Source organism: Phascolarctos cinereus, unplaced genomic scaffold, assembly GCF_003287225.1.
Source record: "Phascolarctos cinereus isolate Bilbo 61053 unplaced genomic scaffold, phaCin_HiC Scaffold_1;HRSCAF=81, whole genome shotgun sequence".
Classification (NCBI taxonomy): Eukaryota; Metazoa; Chordata; class Mammalia; order Diprotodontia; family Phascolarctidae; genus Phascolarctos; species Phascolarctos cinereus.
Window position 1 is genome coordinate 52,766,708 of NW_027555514.1, and position 19,057 is coordinate 52,785,764.

The following is a 19,057-nucleotide window of genomic DNA, read 5'->3' on the forward strand; positions in this document are numbered from 1 at the left end:
TTCTAATGCAGAAAAGGTTTCAGAGAGGGCCATAGATACAGGCTTGCTGGATAGGACAGAAATGGAGTCTCTAATGAAATAATGTGTTCACAAATGTCTAAATTTTCATATTTTTTTTTTATCCAAACAAAACATTATGTGTGGCTGCTGGTTCACTTGATATAAAATAATCTGAGTTGGGCAGGACCTCAGAGAACAATGACTCCAACTGCCTTAACACTGCCCCACTGGAGAGGTGGCTATGGTGAGGGATAAGGTCATTGTCCTAGCTGGTAGTGAGCCCAATTCTCTAGCCACCTGGGACAGCACTTGCTGGCAAACTTGATCTTGGCTCTTCAAGCCTTTTGACCTATGCTTGCTTTCATGGGTGTAGGTAATTCCCAATGGAAATCAGCACATGCTTAGAAACTTATGAGTCTGTAGAATGTTGCTTGTTTACCAAAAGGTAAAGGGGGTGACGGTGTTGGGGGGTGGAAGGAATAGGCATTTATTAAGTGCCAGATACTGTGCTAAGTGCGTTACAAAAATCATCTCATTTGATCCTTACAACTACCTTGGGAGGTAGGTACTATTATGGTCCTTATTTTACAGTTGAGGAAACTGAGGCAGACAGAGGTTAAGTGATTTGCCCAGTATTACCTAGCTAGTAATTCTCTGAGGTCAAATTTGAACTTGGATCTTCCTGACTCCAGGCCTGCCTGACTGTGCATTATGCCACCTAGTGTCACACATCCTTAAGAGTCAGAGGTAAGACTTAACCCAGGTCTCCCTAATTTAGATCCTGCCTTCCTAGACCATACCCCAGGACACTCTTGCTCTTATAATGATCCTCTTTCCATTTTCTAGTTTCTCCTTTGCTTTTAATTCTGTTCACATCCTCCTCATCTCCTCCCCTGATTTACATAGCATTAGGTCTATACTCAGGTAGGAACAGTAGAAGGTCAAAGGTGATTCAAGGTGGCAAACTGGGTTAGTCATTGAGAAAGACACTTAAAACAAGAAAAAACATTTTAATTTACCTCACTTCTGAGTAGTGAGTAAGACGGTCAGTAAGTTTAGAGAGACACAGAAACCAGAGTCAAGCTACTGGAAAAGGGGCTAGGATGAAAACTGAGGTATTTTTTTCAGCTCTTTCTCAGCTGGGTTTTGAAGCAACATGGATGACAAACATGCCAGATACATCAAATGTAAGTTCAAAAATGCATTCAAAAGCCAAATGAATTGTTTTGAATTTTCCAGTGTTTTGGATTATCCAAACCACTGTTCTCCTCCATTGGTGCAGATAATTGAGAATGATAAATAAATAGCAGCCTTTTTATGTTCAAAGTTACAGCTGCTGACTGGGCTGTGGTACTGATACGTAAGTATGCTGAAAGGACCAGGGTTTTTTCCTCACATTGCGGGCCCACAAAGAATGTCTCTTGGTTTGCAAAAGCTTTTTGTTTCAAGATCTTCAAGCTGTTTACCAACACTGAGGACAGCTCGGAGCTGGGACACACCACGCAGCGCTTGGGATGGATGGTTAAGAACTCTTATTTATGGGTTAAGAAGACAGTCTTGCCCATACCTCTATTTAGTAGGAAAAAGCATTGTGGTCTTGTGGACTCACATATTTGAGGATCTGGTAATCCCTGGGATTCCAAAAAAGCCAAGAAAGGATGGGAATATCCAACACAATTAAATTATAAGCTTCTTTTAAACATACCATGTAGCTGAAATATAAATAACAACCCAGCTCTGTAGTACTTTTAGGTTTCCCAAGCACATCCCTCACAACAACATTATGAGGTGGGTAGTGAAAATATTACAGTTATTTTACATGTCTAGGAGGCAGGGAAGCTTGTCTATGATCATGGCTAGCAAGGCAACACTTGAATTCAAGTCCCTTGATTTCACTTCCAAGTACATTTTATTCATTGCACCATGATGCCTCTTAGAAATCACTTGGTGGTAGTGCCCTACTGGGAATCTGCTGGGGCTTGTGGTAGATTGCTTCACTCGTATCCCTGAATCTCTTAATCTAACAAAAAAACCAGTACTTATTTCATGATGATACCAAATATTAGGAAAAGTGCTTTGAAATAATCAGAATGGGACTGCTACCTAAGTTCTTCAATTATAATGACACTGTGAACTTTACGAAGTCCCTACAATGTATCAACAGTAACAATAACAGAAACCCCCAAAGCATAAAGGGGACTAAAAGGCAATGAAAGAATTTTTTAAAACTATCCCAGCTAACACTTCACTCATCATCACCTGACGCATTGCCAAGGAAGCAAACCACGATCTTGGAGCAGATGTCAACATCACTAAGTTCCCAAACTGTAAATTTCAGGCTTTTTACTCTAAGAGGACCCTGCCAACACTGACTTTGAGCCTATTAATTCTGCAAGTGATGGTAATACTGGAGACTGATTCGCAAGGGTGACTCCCTTTCAGACTTTTAAAATAACTTTCAAAATTATATTAACTTTCAAATGTATTTTACACCCCCTCTTTAAGAAGCTAAAGCATTCTTCAATGAGTTTTAGAAATATTATATTAAAAAAAGCTAACAAAAAATGTTAACCCCTTAAAGGGTAGCTTTTAGTTATCTAGAAAACTCATGTAGAATACTATATTCTCCAATGATGCTAGATAAAGAAGAGGTTAAAAAAGCCCCCAAATAATCTAAATTCTACAAGAAAGAGTAGAACCCGAAAACAGAGAAAAGGACTAAGATTTTGTGTCAGCATTCTTTTTTTTAAAATAAGCACCACTTAATTTTTTAGCATGTCAATTTTTTTATCCACAAATATGGGATGAACAATATTAAAGCATTTTGTATTGTAGGCGGTGAGAATTTTAACACTGATTTCACCAGTATATAAAGTTATTTTTTCTTGTTTTTAAGTACACTGTTGGTGAGAATGCTAACAAAAAAAAGGGTTTATTTAGATCTGTGGAAAGCACGAGGAGTTTCAAAGGAGGTTGAAGTGGATGGGGTGATGATAATGAAGGGCAGTAAGAAGAGTAAACCACTAAATTCTTTTTTCGCTTTTTTTTTCTTCTAAAGAAAATGAACTGGGCAGGATAAAATAAAGGCTGTGAGCACAGACTTTTAAACTCCAATAAGTAAGGACACAGTCATGTAGCATCAAATTTCTCCCACGGAGGTCATGCCACCAGAACTGGCTGATCATCCTAGGATACCAAAACAGCTAGCCGACATGTTTGCTGAACCACTGTTGATGATCTTTGAAAGATCTTAGAGTACAGAGGTGCTATAGATGCGGAGATGGGCATAGGCTACCCCAATTTTCCAAAAATGGGAAAGCATCAGTCTCAAAACTATATACTTGAGAGCTTAACTTCTATTCCTGGAAAAATTCTAAAACATGTGTAAGGGGATAGTTTATAAATACTTAGAAAGGGAAGCAGAAATCACTATAAGTCAGGATACTTATCAAAAGTAGTTCATTGCAGACTAACCTTATTTTCAGTTTTGATAGGATCTATAGATTGGTCAATCAAAAGAATGCTGTAGATGGACACAAAAGGGATGTCCCTTTCAGATTTCAGCAAATTTGTGGTTCTTAATAGGCAAATTATAAAGACAACAGGACAGGGCACATCCCACTTAAACTTCATCGGCATTTTGTAAAGGATAAGCCCCTTTTCAGATGTGAATGGACCATTTCATACGTTTTAGGATATGACGCTTTGAGTAGCTTATTTGAATATTAAAGGCCAGCAGAGACAAAGAATATGATATAGACTTCCTCTGTACCTTGTCCACAGCCACTTAATGCACAGACCAACAGAAGAATCCTCAAGTTAAAAAAAAAAAAGTGGGGAACCCTGAGTCCCAAAGCTGTTTGGATGATTTTTGGGCAGATGGTCATTCATTCCTGGCTATGGCCTAGCAGCAGAAATAAAGATCTGGGAAATATACTGGATGGTCACTACAGTTAGGGTGAAGTCTCTCAAAAAGGGTATCAGCCCTAAACTAGGCTGAGTTGACAAAAGGAAAAGCTAAAACCTCTGCTTTTCTGTCTGGAAGATGGCAAGTCTTATATTTAAGGATCTGAGAGAACAGAATTAGAGAGACTTCTTCCAGGCTTAGGCTAAGGGTCTCTGCTCTTTATGTAAGAGCCTAGCCGAGGACGGTAACTTAACATCAAGCTTGAGGCAGTGGAGACTACGGCTGCTTAATGAGGAGAAAATCCAAGTAGTCCAGTGGACGTGACCTATCCAGAAGGGACGCTCAGTGAGGTATAAGCACAGCTGAGCATCTTGTCCAACACAGGCAGTGTGTGCCCAGCAGGGACCTTTGTGAGGTCTACACACAGAGAAAAAACACTAAAAGCCAGTAGTTCTAGAGTTGGGAATTGTCTTGGCTACACACATCCTCAACATGAGTGTTTCATCACTACCACTATATTCTGTGCCTACTCTTCCTATGTGTTTGTGACAGAGTATACCACAGGACTGGGGAAGTGAATTTTCTGCAGCAATGTTTTTTTTTTTTAACTATGTCATTGTAGTAAAAAGCCTTTCCTAGGGGCTGTGTCTACTAGCTGATTATTAACGGGAAACATCTTGTTAGGGGCTTGTAAGCTATACAGTATGAAAACTGCAGTCTCACAGAATGACGTCTAGAACTTGAGGTAGCAACGACCCTCTGGAGAGCCAACCTGTGATTAAAGTTACAAGTTGGGAGAGTGATCCAGAGGAGGCGTAATATGTAATATATCTAGATTGCAGTCAAGTTTCTCAGTGTTATACTCACTGAAAAAATACAGAGTAATATATGCCGGATGATATTACTGTTATATGAATTCAGAGCTGGTTAAATAACCAAACTTTTTTTTAAAAGTCACTAATGGTACCATGTTAACTTGGTAAGAGGTGATTAGTAGAAAGCCACAAGGATCTGTCATTTAATATTTTTATCAATGACTTGGGATGATGACATGGATGGAATGTTTATTAAACAGCAGATACAAAGGTAGCCACCATGTTCAATAATAGATTCTAAACAGGATAAAAAAGAATGAGCTGAATCTAATAGGTTAAAAATGTAATAGGGAAAAACAAAGTTTTAGAGTAAGGCTCAAAAATTCAATTTTTACAAATACAAGATAGGAGAGGTACAGATAGACTAGTAGTTGGTGTGAAAAAATTTTGGGGTTTTAGTAGATTATCTCTTCAATATGAGCCAACATTTTGATGTGGGATTCATAAAAGGTAATGTTATTCCAGGGTATATTTAGAGCCAGAGACCATAACAAAGGAAGTGATAGGTCTGTTCTTCCCTGGCCAAGCTACTTCTGGAATACTTGGTTTAGATCATAAGTGAAGGAAAACAAAGACAAGCTGGAGCCTATGTAGGATGATGGGAGACATGAAGAATATGCTATTAGGTGGATAAATTGACAGAATGAAGGGATGTTTAGCCTGGAGAAGAGAAGAATGAGTGGGAACAGGAGAATACTCTTCAAGCAGTTGAAAGGCTACCATAAGATTGGGCTGGTTTTGCTTGGCCCAAAGAGCAACACTATAAGTAACCTGGGCAAGTTATAAGGGAAGAGTTAAGCTCTTGAGAAGACTTGAACTTTACAAAAATCACTTCGGTGGTCAAATGGAGGCTGGGCTGGAATGGGGACAGACTTGAGGCCGGCAGACCCACTAACAGGTTATTGCAATAATAATAATAATACGAGATGATAAAAAATTATGAATAGCTGACATTTATACAGCTCCTACCAGGTGTCAAGTGCTTTACAACTATTATCATTTGATCCTTACAACAGCCCTGGGAGGTAGGTGCTATTATTATTCCCATTGTTGAGGCAACAGAGCAAACAGACAATAAGTGACTCACCCAGGGTCACACAGCTAATGAGTCTGACATTACATCTGAACTCAGACCTTTCTGACTCCATGTTGGGGCCCTCTATTCACTTTACCACCTACCCTCATTCTTCTCCCCTTACCTAGAGGGTAGAAGTGGAAACAGTCATGGAAAGGTACAACATCCTATGTATATTCATGACTTAAAAAGAGTAGATTTCAAAAACTCAGAGAAAAGGGGCAACTAGATGGCGCAGTGAATAGAGTACTGGCCCTGGAGTCAGGAGGACCTGAGTTCAAATGTGACCTCAGACACATGATAACATGATACTCACTAGCTGTGTGACCCTGGGCAAGTCACTTAAACCCAGTTGCCTGGCCAAAAATAAATAAATAAAAACAAACCCCCCCAAAATTCAGAGAATGGACAGATTTAAGCCCAATAGCCTGAAGGTCTCTAAAAAGTTTCCAAAAGAGAAACCGCCTCAGGTGGGATGGTAAAGAATATGAGAAAGAACATAATTCTGATGATGTAAGCACAAATTATTTCACTAATGGAGAAAAGGTGGTGTCTAAAGAGACCAATGTGGCCACAATGGGAGGTCATCAACCAGCTCAGGAAAGAGAAAGATGTGCGCAAAAAAGATGGAAGGAACAGCAGCAAACCAGGGCTCAGAAAGAGAGAATGGTAGTGTGTGGCAATACATGCCAGGAAAGCAAAACAGCAGACTGAGCTGAGGTTTGTAATAAATATATTGGACAATAAGGACATTAAAAATAGCTATGAGAAGGCAAAAGGAAGAACCAAGATGAGAGAATTGCATTTAGAATGGAATGGAGGATAAGTATAGGGCTGCAGAAAAAAAAAATATTCACTATTCATTTCCTATTTTGCTTTTTTTAAATCAATTAAGGAAACTTATCTTTAGACTGGGTAAGACCAGAACATAGATGGGAGATTAAAAACCAATGCTGAAACCCAGATAAGTGAGGAGTCTGTAAGAAAACACCTAGTTGTTCTTAACAAATCCAAATCACCTGGCCCTGGAGGATTACATCCTAGGCTAGCAAAAATAATAAAAAAAAAAAACACCCCAATACCAAAACAAAAAACTGCTGATGATCTTTGAGTAATTGAGGTGATTGGGATAAATACCATGAAACTAAAGACAGGCAAACATTGTGCTGATTTTCACACAAATAGAATCTTCATGTTAGAAGGGCCGTAGGAGGCCATCCCTTCTAAAGCACATGAAATGAGTGGTCACCCAATCAGAGACTTCTAGAACGGGGAAATCATGACCTTCTCACACAGTCCGTTCCCATTTGGATAGTTCTAAGTGTAAGGAAGGTCTGCCTTACAACAAGCCTAATTTGCCTTTCTACAACTTTCACAAGAGACTAGGAAAATTTCCTAGAAATTCTTTCTAGGTAAGGAAGGCACGGATGAGCGAAGAAGCACAGAACATATATTATCTCTTGGCATCAGTTCTTCAAAACAAGTCATTTCAATTCACCCAAGCAAAGTCACATCACATTCAAACAGCTCAGAGCATCATTCGCTCCCTATACTAAAGCAATCAGACGTAGGATTCTGGGGGATTAACAAATGACTGTTATAGACTTTTCATTTTTAATTAAGGGGGCTATTACTTTTTAAGTTGTACACTTAAAATTAATAAGTTGGCTTCACTACAACGAAATAATCAGAAATGGTTCACTCATAAATTGACTTCAGTTTTTCAAGATTTTTTTCTGATGCTCTGCCTGAGCAAAATTTTTTTAAATTTTTATAAAATTTATTTTATTAATTTTTATTAAGTCTGACTTAACGGGGTTCTGTCACTTTGGCCCTGAAATTGGCAATAATGTGGATTATATGTGGAGATCATTGGGAAAAAAACAAAACAAAACCCAATAAACCACCACCAGTGCCTGTTAACACCTATACTAACCTCTCTTGAATTTCTGTTAAGTCAGGGCACATAAAGTTCTCTTCATTTAAAAGAGCTACCCTAAAGTTTTGCTTTGCTTTACATTCACATAATCATCTGTTAAGAGTCAGTAAGAAAGACAGGAACTTGGCAGTCTGACTTTTCATGGCAAAGCACCACATTAAAAGACCTTAATTAAACTAGAATAAAGCAAACATACAATGGAAATTCCCAGCAGAAGGTTCAACTACATGGAAGTTATTCACATGGAGGAAACTGAGAATTGAGCCAATCACAGGGGAATCACCTCTAACAGCTTGGAGACTGATGTATCAAAGGCCATTTTTAAAAAGTGTGTGTGACCAATAAACATGATGAATATTTCTGTAAACATGCTTTAAACTATCATGATACATATCATCTCTTTCATGCAGGGCTAAAAATGACCTCAGATTTCATCTAGATGAACTCTCACATTTTGCAGAACCCTAAACGTCTGGAGAGATTATGTTTCAATCTCACACTGTTAGTGAGCAGCAGTCAGGATCTGAATCTAGATTCAACATTCTTTGCCTTATATTTTCCTGCCTCTTTAGTCATACAATATACTTCACCTATGGAATGACACATAACAATGTAACAACATAACATAACAATGTAAAATGATCACAGGAGTGTAAGACATAGAACACTGCCTACCTTCTAGTCTAATTATCAAATTTCAACCCATTCATCCAAAATAAAGGCCAAGAAAGGCAAAGGTAGACTGTGATATTATGCATAGGGATAAAGAAGGTGGGACCAGAATTCCCAAATTCCCCAAGGAGACCGAAAAATTATCCAAGAACGTTCTATTAAATTATGGCAATGAATAAGTAACATCCAAGTTCACTTACTTTCTCCTCATTTGGGGCTACCTTTAAGTCTTCCTGTACCCTTCTTAGGCTTCCAGATAAAGTCTTATAAAGCTTTTATTTGGAGATTCACTGTAATTTATATCCCCAGGAACACACTAAAAAAGTCATGTCATAGGCTCACATATCAACATTTAAAACATCCGTCTTTATAAGTGGTCAAAATATATGAAAAAAAGATTATAATAGGGGAAACACTGTAAATAAACATTTGGGGAAATGGTTAACCTCACAAATAATTGAAAAAATGCAAAAGAAAACAAACCGTGAGATGCCACATCACACTCATTAAATTAGCAAGAATAAATAAATATGAAATCCAATGTTGGCAGGGTCACAGGGAGCCAGTTGCTACTCTCTTGTTGGCAATACAAATAAGCACAGCTTTTTTTGGAGAACAAAATTTGGTATACAGACAGTAAGAGTAATAAAAATGGTACAACCACCCAGTAAATCATAACGTTGGGGCAATTTGCAAATGAATTAATACAATGGAAAAAGAGACTTAATCACACATTTTGTAGTTGTGAAATCATAACGTTGGGGCAATTTGCAAATGAATTAATACAATGGAAAAAGAGACTTAATCACACATTTTGTAGTTGTGTTATGTATAATAGCAAAAAGCAAAGATAATCTCAATGCCTAATAGAAGAAAGGCTAAGCAGACTGTTGTAGACTGATGCAATGAAAGATTATAGTCCTATAAGGATGATAAATGAGCAACAGGTAGGTATGAAGAAAAGTGAATGTAAAGCAAAAGAAAGCAGAATTTAGTACAAGGTATACACAATTCTGATCAGTACAAAAGTGTTTCTATAACCAATAGTATCAGAAAGGGTTAGAACTAGTTTAGTTATTGATATTTGGATGAACATCATTTGTATTTTATTATAAAGCTGAGAAAATGTAATTTTTAAAAACAATGAATTAACCACATGGCTTCACAGTGTTTACAGTAGCGTAATATTTCATCAAACATGCCTTAGCACATGTGATAAAGATCAGTCTTGCACAAATAAATGTGATACAATCACAGGGAATGCTGTTGGTTTGTTGCTGAGGAGTACAGTAAAATAAAATGGTGAACTTTTGATTTTAAAACTGGATCATGGTATTCTAGACTAGTGGATGATCACCCAATGTGCTCAATGTTGGTCAAAAGCAATACTTTTTTAGCCCTGTGGGATATCCTAGTTTTAGTTACAGATCTATGTTGTCTTAAAAATAGGAGTTTAATCTTGCCTATGGTACAGAACACAACACACTTACCAGCTAAAGGAGGCCTAGAAACCAACATGGATAGGGAAAATTCCCAGGATGTACCTTTAAATCAGATTAGCCTATTAAAGTTAAGATAACCAAAATCTTCTTTATCAAATATGTCCTAAAAATCTTCTTAAGTTATAGATTTTGAACTACAAATAAGCTTATCTTGAAAGAGAACCAAATAAAAAATACCCATGTGAAGTTCAAAACAAGGTGGCTAGGCGGGAACATTTAGGATTCTACTTTCCATGGAGGTAAATTCAGGGAAAATACAGAATGTCTCAAGGGCAAGTTTTTCTTTCTTAAGGTCATTTCCATTTGGAAAGATTTTAACCAATGACTAATTTGAAACAAATGAATGAATATAGTTTGGGACCAGATGATGGGCAGGAAAGTAAATGGTGCAGGAACAGGTAGCAGAGAGAGAAAGGTGAATGCATATTTAGCAAATCTAATGGAGTAAAAAAATAAAGCAAAGTGGAAATCCTCCAACACAATTAGCATTATAAACAACTTGTTTCTCTTTTCAGTGAAAACCCACTTTTTGACAAAAATGACTGACTCAGGATGCAGAATAAAATACACATCTATAAACATGGACAATACAGGGATTTGCATGGCTTGTCTATGCTTGTGTTAAAAGAGGTTTGTTTTTCTTTTTTCACTTGGAGGGAAGGATAAAAATTAAATTTTTATTGATTGAAAAAAAATAAATATTTAGAACACACTATAGAAAACAGAAACTCCAAACCAAATGATTAATGTATCAGATTGACTCTCATTAAGGATTTAAAAAAAAAAAGGGATAAAGAGTACATGATATCCAATTTTTAGACCAGGGTCCCATTTAAGGGAATTAGTGTGTTGTGTGTGTGTGTGTGTGTGTGTGTGTTGTGTGTGTGTATGTGTATGTACACATATACACTAGAATAAGAATGGAATAACAATTGACATCTGCTTTGGAAACTGGATGTTTTCAGGCTTTTGTGAAAGGAAAACACATCCAAATGAGGTCGGTCACTAGAAGGTCAGTACATGAATCATTACTCACCAAGTTTTTGGTCAAATCGCCATGCAGTAACATGTGCATTGTGCCTCAGGTTGCTCTGTGGGGACAGAGGAACCGTGACATAAATAGGCCCATCCACCACGACTGGGGTTCCATCGCTGCTGAGCAGGTGAACGCTGACTGCAGCGACGGGGGTCAGGTCATACTTGGTGCTATTCCCTAAAAAATAAAAGCCGTCATTTTTGTATATAAGTACATGTAAACTCCAGCTATGGGGGTGGGAGGCATGGCGTAATGTGGCGGCAGGGCCATTAGGGGAGTGTAATACTCAGAATGTCTGAGAATTGGAAAAGACATCGGAGTTCATCTAGTCCAAACCTTGGAAATAGGGCACCACAGTGTTACAGCAACAAACTTGAAATAAGAGACATAGGTTCAAATACCCCTTCAGACAACTTAATAGTTTTGTGACCCTGGACAAGTCACTTAACCACACCAGGTGACCTCCATTTTATCTGTAAAATGAGGGTAAGAATAGCACCTACTTCATACGGCAGTCATGAAGATCAAATAAGGTTGTGTTTTATAATGCTTTGCAATGCTTAAAGGATTACATAAAGATAAACCATTGTTATCGTTCATTTGTGAAAATGGAATAACATTTGTATTATTTATCTTCCAGGGTTGTTGTGAGGGGAACACTTCCGAACTATATAAATAGTAGCCACCTAGCATTAATAGAACACTTTATGGTTTTACCTTACAACAGCACTGGGAGGAGGTGCTATAATCATCTCCATTGTGAAGATGAGGAAACTGAGGCAGACAGAGGTTAAGTGACTTGCCCAGAGTCATACAGCTAGTAAGTGTCTGAGGATGGATTTGAACTCTGGTTTTCTCACTCCAAGTCTCTACTGTGCATGTGTCATCATTCATCATCATCATTATTACTCTACAAGACAGGATGAAGAGACTGCACTGAGTTGCAATTACCCTCGGACAAGCACTAAAATCTCTGTCAATAAATTCCTGCACAGATCAAGTCCTATAATTGAACTCCATGAGCAAAAAAATAGGATTTTAAAATTAAAATTAAGTTTACTGGAACTATTTAAATTATACAAGAGTTACTTCAAAATCTTGGCATTTCTACTCAGAGTAGTGAAACTATGGAAATGAAACATTTGTAACATCTCTTAGTCTCTGTTACTATTTTTCATGTTTCAAAGGCACTGAATGTACCCACTGTTCTACATTAGAACACATTTATAAAAGCCAACACTTTAATGGTTTTCTAATCTACACCCAAATTAGAAGCTGCAAGATAGGTTATTAACACACTTTCAAGTTATAAGGACAACTAGGTAGCGTGGTGAGTAGAGCACTGGCCCTGGAGTCAGGAGTACCTGAGTTCAAATGTGACCTCAGACACTTGACACTTAACTAGCTGTGTGACCCTGGGCAAGTCACTTAACCCCGACTGCCTCTGAGGGAGGAAAAAAGAATTAAGCAAGCCACTTTAGATTCCATTCTCCTGTGAAATGTAACATGAGGATAATATTATTTCATATTGCTCATCTTTTCTTCCAGACTTATGGACACATCAGAGAAAACAGAGTGAAAAGATTTCCACTGACATATATGATCACTAGTCTTTCCTGCAAGCACAACACTGTTTGCTCATTACAAATGTAGCTAGAATTGGATTTAAATGTTATAGAATGAGTTCACTGTCAGTTCAACCACTATGGAAAGCAATTTGCTGTAGTCTCTAATACCCTTTGACCCAAAGATCTCCCTTTGAGGATCAGACTCCAAGGAGGTCAAAGACAGAATGGTCCCCCAACTCCCTCCTCTCTTGTCTGTCTCCCCTCCCTCCCTCCCTCTTTCCTTTTCTCACCCCCCACTCCCTCTCCCTCCTTCTCTCCCCCCCATTCTCTCCCTCTCCCTACTGCCTTCCTCCCCTCTCTCTCCTTCTCTGTCTTCCTCCCTTCCTCTCCCTACCTTCTCTCCCTCTCTCTCTTTCCCTCCCTCTCATTTCCTCCTCCCTTTTCTCTCTCCCCCACTCCCTCCCTTCTCCTCCTCCCCTCTCCCTCCTTCTCTTTCCCTCCTCCCTTCCTTTCCTCTCCCTCCTCTCTCTCCCCCCTTCCTTCTCTCTCTCTCTTTCTCCCTCCCTCTCTCCCTTCTCCCCTCTCTTCTCTCTCTCTCTTTCTCAGTATTCATAGCAGCACTTTTTGTGATAGCCATGAAATGGAAACAAAGTAGATGCCCATTAGTTGGGGAATAGCTAAATAAGCTGTGGTACACGAATATAATGGTAATTACTGTGCCATAAGAAATGATGAGTATGAATAATTCAGAGCAGCACAGGAAAACTGGCTATGCCTACCACTCACTAAGGCCAGTCCTATTTTGATCCTTCCTCCCACTCTTCCATCTTGGCTCCTCCAAGACCTCTCTCCAATAGTCACCTCTTCCTTGCCCCTCATTCACCCTGTCTCTACATTGCCACTGGCTCCTTAGCATGTGTCAAAACGTGCATAACACAGTACAAAGAGCATTGAATTTGGAGTCCAAGGACTTGGGTTTGAATCATGCCTCTAGTATTTTTTATCCACGTAGCCCTGGGCAAATCATTTAACTTCCCTGGGCCTCATTTCCTTCCAGGGAGTTAGATTAGATGACATTCAATCAATCAACAAGCATTTATGAAACACCTACTATGTGCCAAACACTGTACTGAACTGAGGATGCACAGACAGAAATGCAACCGTCCTTGCCCTCAAAGAACTTGCATTCTAACAAGGAAAACAAACAAACCATGGAGAGAAAAGAAGGGATTGGGATGAGGGTGGAATAGAGAGCTTGCAGACATGGGAAGTCCCTCTAAGTGGTGCAGGCTGGCACCTTCTCTGCACAGTCTTACAGCAGAGTTCTGAACCGTGTGTGTGTGTGTGTGTGTGTGTCTTGGACCCCTCTGGCAGCACCTGCAGTGAAGCCTGTGGATCCCTTCCCAGTATGTTTGCTTCCTACAATTATAAATGAAGGAAATGCTGAATTTCAGATAGAGGTTAGTAAAAATAAAGAGGTCATTTTTTTTATTGCTCCAAATTTCTCCACGGATGTTTGAGGATCCCAGTTAAGAACTCCTAATTTAGAGAGTTCCTTAGTGTACCTTAGGGTTCCTTTGAGAGTTCCCATAGGCGGGATAACTCCTCTAACCCACATGTGCCTTCCTTTAAGACAGTTCAATGTGCACTAGTCTAATCACATATATAAACATGGTGTAGTAGAAAGAACAATGGATCTGGAGTCTGAAGTGACTGTGATTGTTGTTCGGACACATCTGACTCTTCGTGACCCTATCTGGGGCTTTCTTGGCAAAGGTATTGGAGTGGTTTGCCATTTCCTTCTCCAGCTCATTTGACAGATGAGGAAACTGAGGCAAACAGCACTATTTAGCAAGGGTGTTATTTTGAAATTGCCCTTCTCTGCTTCTTTGTGGCATTTTAAGTGTGGCTAATAATCTTGTCAAGAGAAAACTGCATTGTTCTCCTAGATACAAACTGAATGAGATTCTTTAGAGTTAATTTAATAAGTCCTAAAGTCACAACTTTGGGATAAAAGAGAAGCTATAAACAAAGTGAAGGCAGAGTTTGATGACTACCTAAAGTGCTGGCTAAGAGGGCTAATGCATTTGTCCAGAAGGTCCTGCCTCCTCCCACCCTCCAATCCTATAGAAATACAAAGCAAAGAATCAAACCCTGTATTATGTATATATGCACATTACTCAGAGTTGGGCCTTTCTCAGAGAGAGGTTTAAAATAAAGCCCTACTCTCCTTAAGTAAGCATGTCAGTTATTCTAGCAGGAAACAAAGGTTAAATATAACCTTCAAAAGACCTTCTCTTTTTCATCTCTCAAATAAAAGAAGACTGAAATAAAGCAATCTAAAAAAAAATAATCAATAGCTCCCCTTCTTTATTTTTTCCTTCTTCCCCAACTGGCTCAGATTTCATAATTTATTTAATAGCTACTGGAAATGGAGTCTATACAAAAATCCTAATTAATGTGCTTTAAGTAATGTGGGAAGCTCTCCAAGTTCAAGGTTTTATAATATGATACTGTTTTTTTAAAGGATGAATTCTGATGATTCCCAGACTTCATTGTAGTTGTGTTATAATGAAGTTATTAAAGAGTCTCACCTTCTAAACCCCTCTTTCAAGAAAATGCAACATCTGTTGTGGCATGCTTATTCAAGACCGATCACAAGTCTGACAGCAAAGCACTATGTAATAAAGGCATTAACAATATGAAAAATTAAAAAGGGAAGAAACGTTTTTTAAAGAGGGGCAGCACTTAGAAAAAGCCTGAGCGACAAAATCATATCACTTTGGGTTCTAGCAAAAAGTTTCCTTTAAGCAATATGTAACTGGTAAGATCTCTTACGGTTAGGAAACTCATTTGGGCCCCTTCCGCTTTCATTTAACATGCAGCGGCAACCATTCACTAAACTGAACTTAGTTCTCCTGAAGGTAAACAAGATGTCACCCAAAGAAAATCACACACAGCCACCCGGCTGGATGCGGCTCAACATCCCTCTTTTACATTTTAACTAGTCTAATGAGTGTTTTTATTATTGCCAGTCCTGGCAATGAGGGAAAGACAAGAAAGAGAACCCAAGGCTCCTGATTTCTGGAAATCAGGGTTTCTGATGTTCTGGGTTCTTGATTCACCAGGCCAAGAATAAGCAACTTTTAGTGCATTTGGAAGGGCCAAGCTGTGACAACAAGATCCCAACACAAGGTCCAAGGCCAGAGTCTCCAGTCTTTTCCTGATGAGATGGAAATGCCTACAAATTCCTATGGTCTTAGTGGTTCCAACTTGGGAAGCAGGGTTTGTTCAAAACCTAACTCATTACCTTTCCTCCCACTTACTTACTGTTAACTTCCCTACTTGTATTACCACCAACCTAGTCATTTGCGTTTTTAATCTTTGAGTCACTCTCAATTCTCCCCTGCCCCCGCCCCATGTCCAATACTACATTCATATATCCTGCATACTTAACACACACATATAATACATACATGTATACACACATATATGTATATATATACATATATGTGTGTATACACATATACATCCACCCACCACATACATATGCATTTACTTCTTATCTCCCCAGACAGAACACAAGGACTCCAGAACAGGAACCATATCTTTTTTATTTCTGATCCCAAGCAGTTAACACTGTACCTGGCACACAGAAGCTGCTTAAAAAATACTGGTTCAAGAGAAGTAAGTCAGAATGCCAACTGCAACCAGGGCTTCAGTCCAGTTCCTTGGACTTCAACCAGAGAGCATATAGCACAGGGCTTTGAAATTAAGTGGTAGATAATGACTGACCAATTAGAGACCCCTCTGTTTAAAGCAAAGGCAGTAGGGGAAGGAAAGAAAAGAGAATGAGAGAGAGGGAGGGTGACAGATCCCCACCACCCAATGCCCCACGTCTGTGGGGCACCAGAGTCTTAGGCTGCTTTCCTCTGAAATAGACCAAACACACCCCCTTCCACTCCCAGTACAAGGATTTCTGAGTGGGTGGGGATGGATTTCACTATACTTGAATCACGTCGGGTAGCCCCTTTACAACACAAAACTCCAGCAAGTGGGAATAAAGGTTTCAACAGGAGAAAGAAAATGAAGAAGTAAAGAAACTTGAATTTGTATTTTCATTTTTGCATTTTAAAACTGTTAGTTTCTCCAATATTTTAAAATATAAAAAATAATTTCTGTGGGTTGCCTTGAATTCGTTTAGGTTTCTCCCCAAATAGTGTGGAATCTCCTCCTTCATTTCTTGGTATTAATCAGCACAGAATGATGGATAAAGAAACATCCAATAAAAAAAGTCTTTTTAAAGAAAAACAATAAAGAGACATTGAAATTAAGCCTACAACAGACCAGACTGAAAGTCCCAATTTGTTTTCTTTCATTTTAAATATCTACTTACTTGCAGAGATTTTTTCCCTCCTTAATCTACAGCTTTTCCTGTTTATGATGACCCAACATATCCAAGACCAACACATAAAATCATGATTAAAAAGAGAAGAGATTCAAATTACCTGTTCCATTCCCATCTAATCCTCGTAAATATGGGAAACTGTCCACTTCTGCTGGGACGCTGGAAGCTGTGAGAAAAGGAGTCAGGTCACTGTAACTGGTGTTCTCCGGCAGCTTCAAGGCTCGTCTCTGGAAATGAACCCGAGGCTGTGGCCGAGCACCTGCAAAAATGAACCAGTGACTTATTAAAGGAGCAGCTTCCATTTTTAGAAAATGGAAACTAGCAAGTCAGTGCCTTTTGGAAGGTTTCAGTACCTCCCTTCCCCCCCCCCCCAATTCCTCTTCCCCATCATTGGACACAAAGATGTGACAACATAGTATTATGTAGCTAGAAATAATAGCCCATTGTCACGGTTGTTTTCTCACAGGATGTTATTTGCTGCTGCTTCTTTTTTTAAAACGCTTTCCAGGATTTATTTGTGAATTTTCTCCTTGCATAACATTTGATGTTAGATGTGAATAAAATTAAAAATGTATCCAAATGCATGGAATGGGTGGCTGATCTATTAAAAAACAATTCTGTGCAAGATTTAATACTGGAAGGAACACATCCTAAACCAGTCTCCTGATTTTACTCTGAACCCATATGCAGACCAAGTTGGAAAAACAGAGAAAATGGAGGTGTTGCCATGAAAGGAACTCTAGACACTTATTGTAGCTGATTATTAGGAAAGAGTGGCTGCTTGCCATCATATCTATCTGGCCAGCAAGCCCTTTCTAATTGGGATAGATTATATTACAAAGTTTATGATGAGATTTCAGAGACTATGCATCCTTTCTCATGGGAGTTTTCCCTAAAGGAGAAGGATGGGCTTCTCTAAAGCTCTCTGGGGTGAGCAATCACTTTGGATGACCATCTGTAGTCTCATCCTTGCTCCAGGTGGTGTTCTGATTGTCAGACCTGAACTTGTTTTTACCTGATGCTATGATGACAGTAACTAAAAACAAGAATGCTTAAGTGATTTGCCACTAACATGATTCAAAATTATTAGAATCAGATTCTAAAGTTACACCATCAGAGTTAACACTCAGATAAGTCCAGCCGTCTCTGAACGGCATCAAGGTTTCAGATATGCACTCCTTTTTTCCCCTCAGGTTTGTAGGTGTTATTAGATGGGGGCTATTTCCTTTTGCCCCAGATATTCGGATGCTTTGCTGTTGTTGTAGTTGAGTTGTTTCAGTCATGTGTGACTCTCCATGATCCCATTTGAGGTCTTCTTGGCAGAGATACTGGAGTGGTGTGCCATTTCTTCTCCATCTCATTTGACAGACAAGGAAACTGAGGCAAATAGGGTTAAGTGACTTGCCCAGGGTCACACAGCTAGTAAATGTCTGAGGCCAGTTTTGAACTCAGGAAGATAAGTCTTCCTGATTCCAAGCCCAGTACTCTATCCACTATGGCACCACTTAGCTGCCCTCTGAGGCTTCAGCACCCTCCAAAGATAATTTCTGATGAAAAATGGTCCAGGGGAAAGAGCATTGGCTTGGGATTCAAATTCTACTTCTGATGCTTCCAACCTGTGTGACATTAAAAAAGTCACTTCCATCTCCCCAGATAACAGTTTCCTCATCTGTGAAAAGAGGGGCTTGGAGTAGATGGGCTCTGAGTTCTCTTCTAGCTCTAAAGCATATGATCCCAGCTGGGCACTCAGTGTTAAGAAAGGATCAGAGGAGAGTAGAAAGTGTGCTTCCCTGGAGTCAGGAGGACCTGAGTTCAAATCTGTGTCTGAGGCCAGAAGTCACTTAACCTCAACTGCCTTGCACACAAAAAAAAAAAGGCAGGCTTGTTTGGAAGTCAGCTGTCCTTGGTACCTCTGGGACCTCCACTGCTCTAGCCCTCAGTTTCTTCATCTGCACAATGACAGAGGTGGATTAGATGACCCCAAGGTCCTTCCCAGCTCTCTAAGATCCTCATGACTTCAGGAGACAGGTAGGAGAATGAACCTAAGATGAGTAGGAACCAGCTGGAGCTCTGAA

At 39.2% G+C, this 19,057-nt stretch overlaps 1 protein-coding gene across 1 annotated transcript in view; it reads right to left on the reverse strand.

Moving 5' to 3' along the window:
* The window catches only part of FAM171A1 (family with sequence similarity 171 member A1), a 195,726-nt gene that overhangs the window by 44,302 nt on the left and 132,367 nt on the right, over positions 1-19,057 (reverse strand). Inside the window, 2 exon segments of the mRNA XM_020987503.2 lie at positions 11,007-11,183; positions 17,083-17,241. Coding sequence (XP_020843162.1) covers positions 11,007-11,183; positions 17,083-17,241 — 336 coding nt within the window.